At 35.1% G+C, this 13,797-nt stretch overlaps 6 protein-coding genes across 6 annotated transcripts; 4 read left to right on the forward strand and 2 right to left on the reverse strand.

The window, feature by feature from the left end:
* Positions 1-556: 556 nt before the first annotated feature.
* I206_104643 (uncharacterized protein) lies at positions 557-2,266 on the forward strand (the record flags this gene model as incomplete). Its single annotated transcript, XM_019153944.1, has 1 exon — positions 557-2,266. The coding sequence occupies one exon, from the start codon at positions 557-559 to the stop codon at positions 2,264-2,266; it is 1,710 nt and encodes a 569-aa protein (XP_019012684.1).
* A 567-nt stretch (positions 2,267-2,833) lies between these two features.
* On the forward strand, positions 2,834-5,826 carry I206_104644 (uncharacterized protein; the record flags this gene model as incomplete). Its single annotated transcript, XM_019153945.1, has 8 exons — positions 2,834-3,105; positions 3,200-3,398; positions 3,471-4,154; positions 4,230-4,659; positions 4,720-4,830; positions 4,892-5,208; positions 5,269-5,526; positions 5,590-5,826. 8 exons carry the CDS (start codon positions 2,834-2,836, stop codon positions 5,824-5,826), a joined length of 2,508 nt encoding a protein of 835 aa, XP_019012685.1.
* An 835-nt stretch (positions 5,827-6,661) lies between these two features.
* I206_104645 (uncharacterized protein) lies at positions 6,662-8,351 on the forward strand (the record flags this gene model as incomplete). Its single annotated transcript, XM_019153946.1, has 9 exons — positions 6,662-7,102; positions 7,217-7,260; positions 7,331-7,346; positions 7,442-7,541; positions 7,609-7,655; positions 7,719-7,822; positions 7,911-8,011; positions 8,077-8,198; positions 8,271-8,351. 9 exons carry the CDS (start codon positions 6,662-6,664, stop codon positions 8,349-8,351), a joined length of 1,056 nt encoding a protein of 351 aa, XP_019012686.1.
* Positions 8,352-8,871: 520 nt separating this feature from the next.
* I206_104646 (uncharacterized protein) lies at positions 8,872-10,232 on the forward strand (the record flags this gene model as incomplete). Its single annotated transcript, XM_070202982.1, has 5 exons — positions 8,872-8,917; positions 9,069-9,453; positions 9,584-9,719; positions 9,806-10,032; positions 10,130-10,232. 5 exons carry the CDS (start codon positions 8,872-8,874, stop codon positions 10,230-10,232), a joined length of 897 nt encoding a protein of 298 aa, XP_070059083.1.
* A 275-nt stretch (positions 10,233-10,507) lies between these two features.
* Positions 10,508-11,019, reverse strand: I206_104647 (uncharacterized protein; the record flags this gene model as incomplete). The annotated part of the gene is made up of 4 exons (XM_019153948.1): positions 10,508-10,570; positions 10,629-10,671; positions 10,753-10,898; positions 10,972-11,019. The coding sequence occupies 4 exons, from the start codon at positions 11,017-11,019 to the stop codon at positions 10,508-10,510; spliced, it is 300 nt and encodes a 99-aa protein (XP_019012688.1).
* Positions 11,020-12,950: 1,931 nt separating this feature from the next.
* Positions 12,951-13,535, reverse strand: I206_104648 (uncharacterized protein; the record flags this gene model as incomplete). Its single annotated transcript, XM_019153950.1, has 4 exons — positions 12,951-13,025; positions 13,108-13,159; positions 13,237-13,382; positions 13,512-13,535. 4 exons carry the CDS (start codon positions 13,533-13,535, stop codon positions 12,951-12,953), a joined length of 297 nt encoding a protein of 98 aa, XP_019012690.1.
* Between the last annotated feature and the right edge of the window lie 262 nt (positions 13,536-13,797).

Consider the following 13,797-nt stretch of genomic DNA (forward strand, 5'->3'; position numbering starts at 1 on the left):
CATTGTATGTTCTATCTTCGCTATCTAGTTATTCTGTAAACTTAGGATTGCATCACTGATTGACACTTTGAGTAGTCAAGTAGAACGCTCTCAAAGGATTCAGGCAAGTATGATAATCAGCAGACTTGTGATGCAGTTTGGATAGTTTGAAAATTTGTTCTGGCAATTGAGAATTGCTTGATGAGAAGATGCAACATGATCTTGAATTGGTGTCGTTCATATCGTTGCTCTGAGACATTCATATCGTATGATTTTTTGTTGGCTGATTTTCTGCTCCATTATATACATTCAAGCTGTCCATGTAGCAGCGATGAACGAGATGGTCATTCATTTTCAAGCTTCTCAACGTAGCTGATAACCGATCGAACAAAATTACCCTTAAAAGGAGGATCTGTGTTATCAGGGTAATCCCGATAACCGAATCACACTCATATTCTGACTCGAACTCGATGTAATCACATCACATCAAACCATATCTCTTTGTTCATTCTTCCTTTACTTCGTTCAACTACGAATCGTTGATCATACGAAGTCAGACAACAAATAGACTGATGATATGACTTATATCCAATCTTCGCCTAGGGCGACAACATCGACACCTATATCAACGTCATTCTCATCTTCGTATAATTCATCACCTATTCGTCATTCTCCCTTATCGCAGCCTCCTATCGTAGCTGGTCCATCTAGGACACCTTCGCCTTCTACATCTTACAATGGCTCGAAACCTATACCCACTCTTACCAAGCGAGCTTCGAATCGATCATCATTCTCACCACTTACATCTTTAATTTCACCCTCTTCTCCTACTTACATCTCCTCAACAAAAAAATCACCTATAACACTACAGCAAGATGATTCAAATGATAACCCTCCAACCCCATCCCCTCCTCTATCTCGCTCTCAACCACTTTTAGGCTCTTATCACTTATCATTACTTCATTCACGTATGTCTCATGCTCATCAACCGCATGAATTAGTAAATGCATTCTCCCTCACTTTGATGGGTGTTGGAAAAGGAAAAAATTGTCCAAGGGAATTGAAATTCCCTAAAGCTGTAGAAATACCTTTCTCAGCTACATATTATGATTTATTTAATCCTGAATCTTCCTCGTACCCTGATCCTCATACGCAAAGTAATAAATCAAGTCCTTGGACAAGTACTGTAAAAATAGAGGATTATTATTATCGTCAATTCTCCTCCTATTATCATCGATTTCAAACAGGAACCCGAAATGCACAACCACCATCCTTTCCTGGATATCAAGTCGCATCAGTAGGACAACTTCAGATACTTATTAAATCATCAAGTTCACCCGTTAAAGTATTTCTCTTACCGTATGATTTAAGGAAAGTACCCCTTGGAGGACGATTATTAGTAAGGGAGAAAACATATACTGGAAATCAATCTCATCATCTGAAATATGCTATACAACTTCAATTCGTATGTGTACCTTCTTCAAAAGAATCAAGTAGTGAAGATGAAAATGAAATCGATGAAGAAGATAACCCATATACAACAAGGAAAAAACGTATCTCTACATCATCCAATAAATTAATTGAAAAATCTTATTATGTTTCTAAATCACTTAAATTGGTTTTTGTTACTACTCCACCTGATCAAAATGAGATGTTAAATGTAGATCGGAGACATGAAATTATTGATCCACCCGCAATAAGTGATGAAGATATAACACGCAATGGGAATAAAAGAAGGAAAAATAGTTTTGCTTTTTCACCTGGTAGTTTAGGTAAGACGAGTGAAGATTGGAATATACATAGATCTAAATGGTATTCGAAACGAATTATGGTTGATCAAGGTGGTAGTAGCGGGGAAGACGATATGCAGGATGAGAACAAGAGCGAAAGACATAATGTAGCTATCAAGACGGATCTGAAATTGGGCATTGGTCATGCGAATGATAATGGCTCAAGAGCTTCTCTCCTATCTTCCACTTCACCTTCACCATTACTTCCCTTGTCTCCGACATCATCTTCAAATGCGAACGCGATTACGAAAAAACCAATACTTTCTCCAATCCCGATCTTATCACCTTTACCTATGCGGCCGGGCGGATTGAACCATTCTCGTCCAATAAGATCGACATCACCTAGACCTACCTCGCCGCACGTACTTGATGAACATGGACCAGCACTGATTTGGTCACCTAGGTCACAAAGAAGAATGAGAAGAGAAGATGGTTTAGAAGAAGTAGAATTAAGTGAGAAATTGCGGAAGATGAGAACGAATGAATATCAGAAATGAAACGATGCTATATACTAGGGATACGAAATTAATGATTCTTCTTTTTCATGGACAATTGTTATGATTAAGTAGTTCTCCATATGTTTATATATGTTGTTGTAGCTATTTGCTGTTGTCTTTACATGTACTACTACACCTTTTATTACATAATACATTGTGTGAATTATGGAGGCACCGGAGTCTCCACATGTTAGACATTCCTACAAACGTGCTTCCTACTTGCCAAGTTGTAATGAATAATGATGACATCTAAGGGTAACCGGGTAATACGAATATACTCCGGTCAGGTACAATAATAATCAATGGTGAGGTCATTCTTCAAAGGAATTGCAATTGTAATAGTAGTACTTAGTACTCACACGATCAGATTTTAAACTTGAACGACGAGTAAGCTTAAGAGTTAGTGGTAGTAGTCGAAAAATCATCATGTGTTTTTATTATACGTCATTCCCTTATTCCCTCTTACTCTATTTCACATCATTCTTGATCAGATCATCATTTGATCCTTTGTACTCGTATTGAGGCGCAGTGATAATTCATAGCAAATTATATATAATTAATCAACTCATGAGTTATTTCCTTAATACAGTTATCGAAACAGTTCAATCACATATTCCACTTACACGTAATAATTCATTCGTACCAATTATAAATTCAAATTCAAATCAAGAACAAGAACAAATAGGAACTGAAATAATAATGTCAAATTCAGAAAGACAACCACTTTTAAGTGGTGCTTCTTTACCTTCAGGAAGAGAAGTACAAAATTCATTACCTTCTAAAAGTCAAAGAATTAAAGTAGCACAAGTTAGTGGTGCTTTAGCAGCTGGTAAATTCCCGTAAGTACATTGAAGATATTTAAGAAATATTTTACAACACTCGCCACTTTGTTTTAAGATTAACTGACTAATAAACGTTTATTATTTTCCGTAGTTCACAATCACAATTATCAAAATTAATTCAAGTGCTCCTTGATTCTGATACTCTTAAAGCTACTGGTGGACCTAATTCAAGAACTGCTAGATTAGGTCAAGAAGGTACAAGAGTATTAGAAAACCTTAAAGATGTATTGAGATCAGCTAAAGCTTGGGGTGAAGCTAAAAATGATGATGATTTATTGCAAAATTTCTTTGTAAGTGATGTCTGTCATTTTATTCAATGTTGGTATTTATCGTGAAACTGGGCTAATGATGGTGAAATTCAGTACAACGCTGCTACTGCCGATGTTGATGTAGATGTATCTACAGCTTCAAGTCCATCACAAAAAGAACTTTCTAAAGATGGTCAAAGGGCAATCGAATCATTTAGAACTATCGCTTCTTTAATAGTCACAAATGACACTTTCCGACAACTTGGATCAGATTTAATTTTACTCACAAGAGATATATTCGCAGATGCAGCTAGTTTAGCTGCAGATAATGCAAAAGCAGCAGCTGAAAAAACTAGACCTTCACAAAAAGAAAGACAACAAGGTGTAGATTTTAATAATCTTCAACAAAAAGGTAAATCAGGTTTAAAAGGAGCTAAAACAGGTAAATTACAAGGTCAAGTTAGAGAAAGTTTATGGGATGAAATTGAAAATGCCAAACAATATTTTGATGAAAAATTACCTGAATCAGATGAAAAGAAAGATGAACTTATTAATAATTTACAAAAAGTTATTACTCAAGCTCAACAAAATCCACAATATAAGAGATCTTTAACTACAATTATCAATTTATTCAAGAAATATGCCCATAAAGCAGGAGATGCATTAGATGAAACTAAACAAAAGAGCGATTTGAATGATGAAGATGAGAAAGTACAACAAGCTGGAAGGGATCTAAAAGCTTTCGTTGAAAAAGTATCCAACAAGAGTCTTGATGATGTTATTAGTGCTTCTCAAAAGGTCAGCTGGCTTTTTATGTAGTCTGTGTCTTGCAGTTATCCGGACTAGAGCTAACGAATATTTTGTAAAATGTAGGCCGCTGAAGATGTTCGAGACGATGAGAAGCTTTCCGCATATTTCGAAGAACTTGGTAACTACTTCGATAGGTTACTTTATCAACCAGGCTACGTTACCTCTCAGCGTGCTGCTCGAAAGGCTCAATCATTATACGATGACGGACAATCACTCATCACCGAAAACCCTAAATGGAAAGAGGACGCAAAGGCTCTTCAAGACGAGCTTGAAGCTATTGTTAATGGAATTTCCAACGATAAATCCACCAACAAACTCGTTGAATCTATCGAGAATCTCGGTGAATCCCTTTCGCATGCTGGAAAGGTTGGTGTTGGAGCTCTTAGAGCAGAAGGCCAAGGATTGTATAGGGATTTCGTGGATGTTATCCTTCCTAGAATCATTGGACTAGTCAAGGAAATTCCAGTACCTAGAGTCGAATACAAGTCTGAAGGTATGTTCCTTGCGCCACTCTCCGAGCTTAAGCACCCATACTGATCTTGATCACTTATAGATGTCGACCTCGTCATTGACGATATCAGGCTTGAATCTTTGTCTTTCATCCCTGACTCCATCCGATTTGTGCAACATAACGATCTCAGGTTTACTCAAGGCTACGCTACCTGTATGTCTCGTTCTTCCCCTACCACTGAACGATGTACCACTGACATTTGTTTGTTTTCAAGACGCCTCCGAGTACGACGCTTCCGTCCGACTCAGAGTTGAAGGTCTTCACTTCGAAGCTTCAAACATCGCTTTCTGGCTTAACTTGAAATCTGGATTCATGCCATTCGAAGATGCAGGTTTGTTAGACATCAAATTTGGTCCCCAAGGTATCTCGTTCGATGTCACTTTGGAAAACGCCAGCGAGGAAGACCAAGAGACGTTCTTCGTCGTCAAGGATGTACATGTTTGGATTTCCGGATTCGACTTCGAGATCAGGAAAAATACTAAGTGGTTAGCCGCTTGGTTTGCCAGACCCGTTATCAAGGCTTTCGTCAAGGTGAGTTTGCGCCGGCTACACTAAAACACACGAGAACGAGCTAATAAGAAATTTGTCTAGCGAAACCTCACTCACGCTCTTGAAGCTCAAATCGCTGAATATCTCCGACAAGCTGACTTCAGACTATACGGAGTTCAACAAAGAGCCATTGCAGCTACTAATGCCAAACCAACTCCCGCAAACTTCATCAATGCAGTGTTCAGCGATTCTATCTTCCCATCTCGATCGGCTACCGATACAGTTACTGTCGGTTCGAAAGGTGTTGTCAAGTATGGTAGAAGGGGTGAATACGTTTTGCACATCGGTGTTGATGAAGACGTGAGTCGTTATTCCCATTTTCAGACGAAAAATGGACTTCACTGACCTCATGAAAACGTGCAGCTTTTCCCAAACAAACCTCCATCATATGTCTCCAACTCTCAACGACAAAAACTCAAGGCTGCCGCTTCTTCCTCCACGAATCGTGCTGTAGGCTCTGCCGATGCATTCAAGGCTAAGGGCAAACAAGCTACCGACCAAGCTAAAAAGGAAGGTGATGATCTTACTGCTAAAGCCAAGGAACAAAAGAAACGAGAAGAGAAGTCTGAAGGTTGGAGATCTGATGCGTTTGACGTATAGGTTTTCACGATACGCTTTTTGTAATTTCTCAATTGGAAAACACCTTTTTCGTTTGTTTTTTGGATGAAGAACACTTCCTTCTACTTTTCTATTTATACGATCCTGTTCAAGTTTTTTCGATTTATGATATGCAATGTGAATGTAGCTTAGATAAACACGTAAAAAAGTGACGAATGAATGAATGAATGAGTTAATTAAACATTTCTATCTATGCATGATTTACTATGTAGATACCATTACTAATTTAACGGAGATCAATTGAGAAAAATTCTATTGGATATTATAAATGGGAAAATAGAAATACAAATACAAATACAAATACAAATACGCGCTAAGGAGATAAAATCCCAACTAGTTGTTGAACTTTATTCATAACGTCATTTCGAAGGATGTGTAAGCAATTAAATTGATTCTATTGATCATTCAACTTTTTGAACATTTTATCTTTCTCATTGCATATCTAATCTATCAGTGTATATTCGATATACCAGTAATCAGAATACAGTATTAAGATCAAGAAGATTCCATAGGTATAGGACAGCGTGAATAGCTATATCAACAAGAGATTAATTGATTGAGATTTAGAATAATTGGTTTGACCGATTATCCGATTTAAGAATTTGCCACGATAGTATAATTGGACATCTCTGGAAGGGATATTTAGAACGAAGTCAAATAGAATACTTTGGGTAAACTTGTATATCTTGTCATAGGAATACAAAAAAACCATCTGAGAAATTGCATTCGATTACTCAATTCCCAACGAATCTAAAACCATCATCTGAATAATAATTACATATAGAGTAGAAATAAAAATCAATTAAACACCAAAAAAATGTCACCTTCTTCTTCATCATTACAACTTAATTTACCTCCTATAATAGAAAGAATGATAGATAATTCTTCTTCTTCTTCTTCTTCTTCATCTTCTTCTTCAAACAAATTTCCAAGTAAACCATTTAAATTTAATCATAATCAAGAATCTTCTACTTCTTTAGGAGTTTCAACTCCATCAGAATTAGATTTAAGTAAAACTCCACCACCTAGATCATTTGCTCCATCTCCTCCAATATTATCTAGAACAACAAGTGAAATTGATTTAGAATTAATATCATCAAATGAAACGGAAATAGAAAAGAAAAAAAATGGTAATTCTAATTCTATTAATAATTTGGAAAATGGTAAAATAAATGGAAATAAAAATAATAGAAAATTTAAATATAAAGATGAAAATGATTTAAGTAAATTAATGAGAACAGTTGATTTTGCTGCTAGGGTTAGTATTATTAATTTATTTCTCCACATAATTTATCATTTTTTCAAATTTAATCTTAGTCTTGAATTATAAATACTGATTTTCGATGTTGTTTTTTTCTTTTACCAAAAAAAGAAACATTCATGTCAAAGGAGAAAAGATGTTGATCAAACTCCATAGTAAGTTTTTATCATACTATTCTCTTGAATTAAAAAGAAGCTTATCAAATTATATTCAATATTTTGATAGTATAAATCATCCCATCGTAAGTTACAATTCTTCGTAATATCTACAATCCTTTGTTATCTGGCCATCATATTTACAAATCTTCAACAAGACTAATGATTGCCTTTCTACTAGGCTGTATCGAATTACTTATCTTCAACGGGAATTACAGATGTCAAAGTTTTACAAGCTGCCGTATTACATGATACAGTAGAAGACACACATACCACCATAGGTAGGTTGAAAATGTTTATCTTGCAATCGATTACAAATGGCATGCTGATTTCAGATCATTTGCGTAGAGGAGATCGCGCATTTATTTGGCACAGATGTAGCCCGTATAGTCGAGGTTAGTCGATACGTTCTTTCCTTATATTCATTGAGCAGAACCTAATAACGTTTGCCGATATAGGAATGTACGGATAATAATACTCTCTCAGGACAACAGAGAAAAATTGAACAACTTAGATCGGCACCTTATAAATCGAAGGAAGCGCAACAGGTCAAATTAGCAGAGTGAGTTAAGTCTTCTGAATATTCGTCTTGACTCATCGATTCCATTACGCTTTTAACTGATACGAAATTTGGCATTCACTCTTTACAGCAAAATACATAATCTCGAATCAATTAGACGTTGTCCACCTGTCGGATGGGGTATAAAACGTATTCAAGCGTATTTCATATGGGCAAAACAAGTAACAGATGGTAAGTCTAAAACTATTCCTTCCGTTGCTCCGTACTTATTAGCTAATCCTCGAGCCATTTTTCAGTCTGTGCACCAGCTCATCCGCCTTTAGCAGAGAAGCTACAAGAGTTGTATGAGACTGCTTATACGAGGGTAGATGGAGTTTATTATCCTTGTCATCCGGGTGTATGTGGGCCTTTGACTGAGGTGAGTAAATGCTTATTTCACTAAACATCCATATAGACTTGAGTCTAAAGCTGAGCCTGATTTGATGTTCAGGACGAGAAGGATTTGATAGATAGTCGGTTGAGAGCTTTGAAGAAGGGTGATAAAGTTTGTCCTGCTCCTATATTCTTCTAAGTCAAGTATCGAATGTAGGTCCTGTGAGAAGACTAGTTAGTTCAAGAAGTCGTATAAGCGCTTGGCGTTGTTAGAAAGCCCTGTTGATCTTCATTAATGGATCAGACAGTGGAAGGACGATAGACGAAATTCGACCGATGGAGGCTAGAATATATTGTATATGGACCTATTGTGCATTTACGTTGTAATTAGATATTTATAGAGTAGCATGTGTCTTTCTCTTTCATTGTATCCTACTTAATACATAATCATGTATTACTTCTATGTTATCATATGCAAATAATAGCATTCTTACATATTCCTCGTCAACTGCGAATGCAAGGCTAGAACATTTCGCATTGCATGTGGTTGACGCGTGTTGTTATTGAATCTCTCCACCACGTCACAGTAGTACTCGAAGTCATCATACAGTCGCGTACTCGTACAGTATTGCTGATATCGTTCGTTGTTATTGATATCCATACACATTCGACACAGAATCACAACACATTGATTAATCTCATAGAGTCATATATTCATTATGGAGTTAGACCCATTGTATCACGTCAAACAACTTTTCTATCAAGGTGAGTTGAATCACTGGAATGCTACGATGATTTATGCTCATTAAGCTGATACTGGTCATATCATGATATAGCTTCTTACAAAGGTAATTCCTCCTCTTACAATTTTCTTATCGTAATCAATGAAAAATAGCTAATAAAAAAATTGAAATAGCCGCAATTGAAGAAGCTACTTCACAATTATCATCTGATTCAGATGAAACATTATCACAAAGAAGATCAATTTATATAGCTAGATCATATTTATCTTTATCACCTCCAAATACATTATTAGCTAAAAAAATATTATCTAATTATTCTATTGAATCTTCAATATCAATTAAAATTTTAAATTCATTTATATCTTTTTTAGAAGGTGATAAAGAAAAATTAGAAGAAATTAGAGATTTTGTTTTAGAAATTGAAGGAAATGAAAATGAAGATTCATTTGAAGAAAATATTGTAAGAGTTATAAGTGGAATTTGTTTTATAATTTCAGGTGAAAATGAAGAAGCTGTTGCTACTTTAAATGAAGGTAGAGGTAAAGAAGATTTAGAATGGTAAGTTTGATCCTATTTATTATAATTTTAAAAAATCAAATTTGCTTGCTGATCATACAAATAATTGATTTTAACTAATTCTTACCCTTCATTCCTCTTTTTCCTTGCTTTTTTTCATTAAACAATCTAGCCTTGCTCTCCTAGTTCAATTACTTCTTACACTTGATCGTCGCGATTTAGCTCAAACTACTTATAACACAGCTAAGAAGATTGGAAATGATTCTATATTAGTACAAGCTATGGAAGCTTGGATTGGATTGAAAACTGTAAGTATATTCGCTCTATCTCATCGAGAATGATCAAGAGTTATCAAGTCATTTTGCTGAATCCCTTTATTTTTATTCGTTATTAGGGATCAAGACCACTTCATCAATCATACTATTTCTATGAAGAATTATATCAATTACCTTCAGGTAGAACACCACCTGTTTTAGCTTCTCATGCTGCTTCACATTTATTATTAGGTCATATAGATGAAGCTAAAGCAGATATAGTAGAAGCAAGTCAAAAAGAAAATGGAGATAAAGATGGAAATATTCTAGCTGTTGGAACTACTTTAGGTATTGAAGGTTATTCAGAGTAAGTACAACAAATTTCAATTTGCTGTTTCGTAATCTTCGTCAATGTGAATATCAATTGTAATGGATTATTTTAATGACTATAATATTTTACACAGAAAATTAGCTTCAAATGCACCTCAACATCCATTCGCTATTGATTTAGCCGAAAAATCAAGACTCTTCGATGAAGCAGCTTCTAAATTTGCTATCCCTGCTTAAGTAACCAATTTTGCCTCGATTTATATGGTGATTGAGTCAAATAATGATTTTCACAAACTTCTTGTGAAACAAATTATGATAGATTCGTAATACATGTGTATGAATAGGATCACATTGCGATCAGCTCATTTGTTATTAGTATTGTCATACTGACATAAAAGGCAAAATGATTTAATTGATAAACATGACATCACAACTTCAAAGCGAATTACGAAACATTGCCAATCCAGCTCAATAACCATAGATCGGAAATAAACCATTTCTGATTCTTGCAATCATCTGAAAAGTTGAGTAACTGTAATCTTTGTAGGTGTATGAAGACCAAGATCGTAAGGTCTCTTTTTTTTTAATTAGCGATCTTCAATTCTTGACAATTTAAATTATAATAAAACGTACCTCATTACCAATCAGAATTTGACCATCAAATCCAAGTCTAAATCTAATCAATAATCAATCAAATAAAATCGAATCAATATAGAATCTAATTAATCACATCAAAATGAAGAAATACTTTACTTACTGGAATTGATAAATATCATCACCTGGATGAACTTCATCAACCCAATTTTGAAAAAGATTTTTTAATTCATCAAAAGTTGAAATACAATCTGACCATCTTCTTTTAGGTGCTTTAGAATGAGCAGGAATAAAAGAAAGGTCAATAATCTTTAAAATGAAAAGTAATTTTATCAATTGAATTACTTGATTAATTGATTCAGGGGGAATTGTTATGACTTACTACAAATTTAACTTCTTCAACGAATGATTCAGGATGACAATTAGCCATATTACCTAAATAATCGTTTATTCTTAGTTTGGAATATCTAATCTATGTTATTGTAAGAGAATGATAATTAGTTAGTCAAGTGGAAGATAACCTGCTTGGATCAATAAGTTGACCAAATGGTGATATATATATATATTTGCTCTGTTGTTGATGACCTAGACAATATCATGAGGATAAAAGTAATATCATACATGATCAAACTTCTTTTTACTCCACAATCACTTTTGATCTTAATAGAAGATCAGAATGATACGATACACATCATGTTACCTTTCTTCATCCATCATAGTCATGTCAGTTGTTCTTGCTCAAAGATAAATTCAAATTCACTATTTGGATCTTCGTGAAAATATCCGATCAACTCGGTCTGTCGGTCAAAATTCATTGCTTCTCTAGAGATTGTGTGTCCTAACGGAAATTTATCAAACGATGAATTGCACGGAAAATCAATAATCATGAACCGAATAGTGGTACTCCCTGAGCTTACAGATTTTTGAAAACACACAAATCAATTACTAGACTCTTGGAAATGGCGAGGTTGTGCGCGATCAGTAATAACATGAAGGACAACATGACTGCTATTGATGCACCTCAACACATTGTCCTCAACGCATCAGCATGACGCACCTGAACCATTCTTCGAAGTTTAGATCGCACATCAAGCTGTGCATCAGGTATAATTACTTGATCATACATCGTTCTGCATCAAATGCTGCTTACCCATCAGCTTGGGCCTATGCATTCAGATATCTAATGAAGCTAGACATTAGCGTAAATCTTTCTACCTGAATGAATATCCAATTCTTTACAAGTCTATTAAAAAGAAAACCCATCAAATGATATACTGATATTGTGAGATTCAACAAGATGACAAACCTCGGTTCCATTCAAAGGTCGACCTTGCTCATTATCGAGAGTAAATCTGAGGATCAAAGGATAAGTAATAGGATCAATTCCGATATTCCTATCGGTTAGATTAAAATTAAAGGTATTTACGAATATTGTCCCACAGGACTTCCAGGATGATTCTCATTTACCCATTTCTGAAAAATAATGATGAGTGGACTATCATCTGAAATAAATCCTTCCCATTTGAGATTAGATGGTTTTGGAGTTTTATCGATAAACTAAATATAAAATAAATCACCATTTTCAACAATGAAATAAATTATATCAAACCCTATCAATTTGAAGAGAAAGGATTTAAATAAAACTTACGAAAAGAAATACTGGTTCTTCCCATGTTGAACCAATAACACTTTCTGACATGTTCAAAAAGATTATTTGATCGGTATGAATTATTGAGTATGGTTAATATCAAAGAATAGATGATTTGATTTGCAGAAACGAATGATTTTCATCTTTCCGAATAAAACACTTTATTATATATGCGAATTAGTAATCTATTCAATAGGTCGATTCACGGCCTTGCGGTCAAAAGCAGTCTATGGTTTGGATCCAATGGCGAGGTCATAGGGACCTGGCCTTTTAGAATCAATTTGAGTTGTTTTAGAACCGACACTTAATTCTGTACACAATCATCAGAAAGCTATGCAAAGGATGTTTCGCTTCTAAGCCACACGGGTCTACGATGATCTCGGCTTGGACCACATCAGGCATATATGACTAGATGTGATTGTGTGAGATCAAAGCACTGCAAGTTCCTGATGTCGGCCTAGAAACTAAAATCGTCTTGAAATGTATGATCTAAGCGTTAGCGCAATCATTCCATTCTTGGCACCTGCGTAAGAATGAGATCCTATATAATATCAGACCACTTGCAGTCGATAATCAGGTTGTCTGACGATCAATCATTTTTTGGTGCATGCGATAATACACAGACCAATATCGTTTGAATTCTCTTCTTCACTGCTCCATTATATAATTTCCCATGCAATATAGTTCCTTTACCCTTTTGTTCTAACGTTTCCTTATGCAGATTTCGCCTTTGCGGAGATAACAATGATTTTCCAATCTCTAGAGAAATTAGGGAAATCAGAGGGTTTCTACAAAGCGAACAAAGAAGATCAGCTTATATTTTGTGAATGACGGCCAGTGAGTAGGGAAATCTCGAGAAAGATAACTCACAGATTTGCCGTTAATCACAATGGGAAGAAAGTTGGGTGATTGGAGCAGGAAACTAAATGAATCGTTGTCAGTTTCTTTTACTTTCCCTTCTGAGAATCTATATCATGAGGAAGACAAAAAGGTACTCACGTATATTTGTGTTTTTCTGAATCTTCTGGGTGAAGTTTCTTAATTACAGTTTCAAATGCTTTTTCTAATTTTTGATCAGAATCTACATCAATTGTAACTTCAAAATCAGGTTCAGTCTTCGCTTCATCTCTTGTTGCAGCGACAAACTATTCATTGTATTTGATTATCAGCCAGGTTCTCATTTCAAACTCTCAATGAGACATGGGATATAGCAATATAAATCCCATGTCGGAGAGTAATGAAATATATTACGTTAAAAGATAATGAAAACTTACGTTAACGGGGTATTTAACCAACATCTTGAGATTTTTGATTTATTCTTGAATACTGATTAAATCGTATATATGTTATATGCGATGTTGTTATATAGCTTGTTTGATGTTGGGTATTATTTGATTCAATGAAAAATGGATACAAAGAGTTTATATACTAAAAATTGGATGCCCTAAGCCTGCGCAATTCATCTGTACTATATAAAACAATACTAAGGGTCATGAATCGGAGTCCTCGACAACATACTAGATCAATCTATTACATGCCCCTTTCTCCACTTCCTTTGTC

Source organism: Kwoniella pini, chromosome 6, assembly GCF_000512605.2.
Source record: "Kwoniella pini CBS 10737 chromosome 6, complete sequence".
NCBI classification, from domain to species: Eukaryota; Fungi; Basidiomycota; class Tremellomycetes; order Tremellales; family Cryptococcaceae; genus Kwoniella; species Kwoniella pini.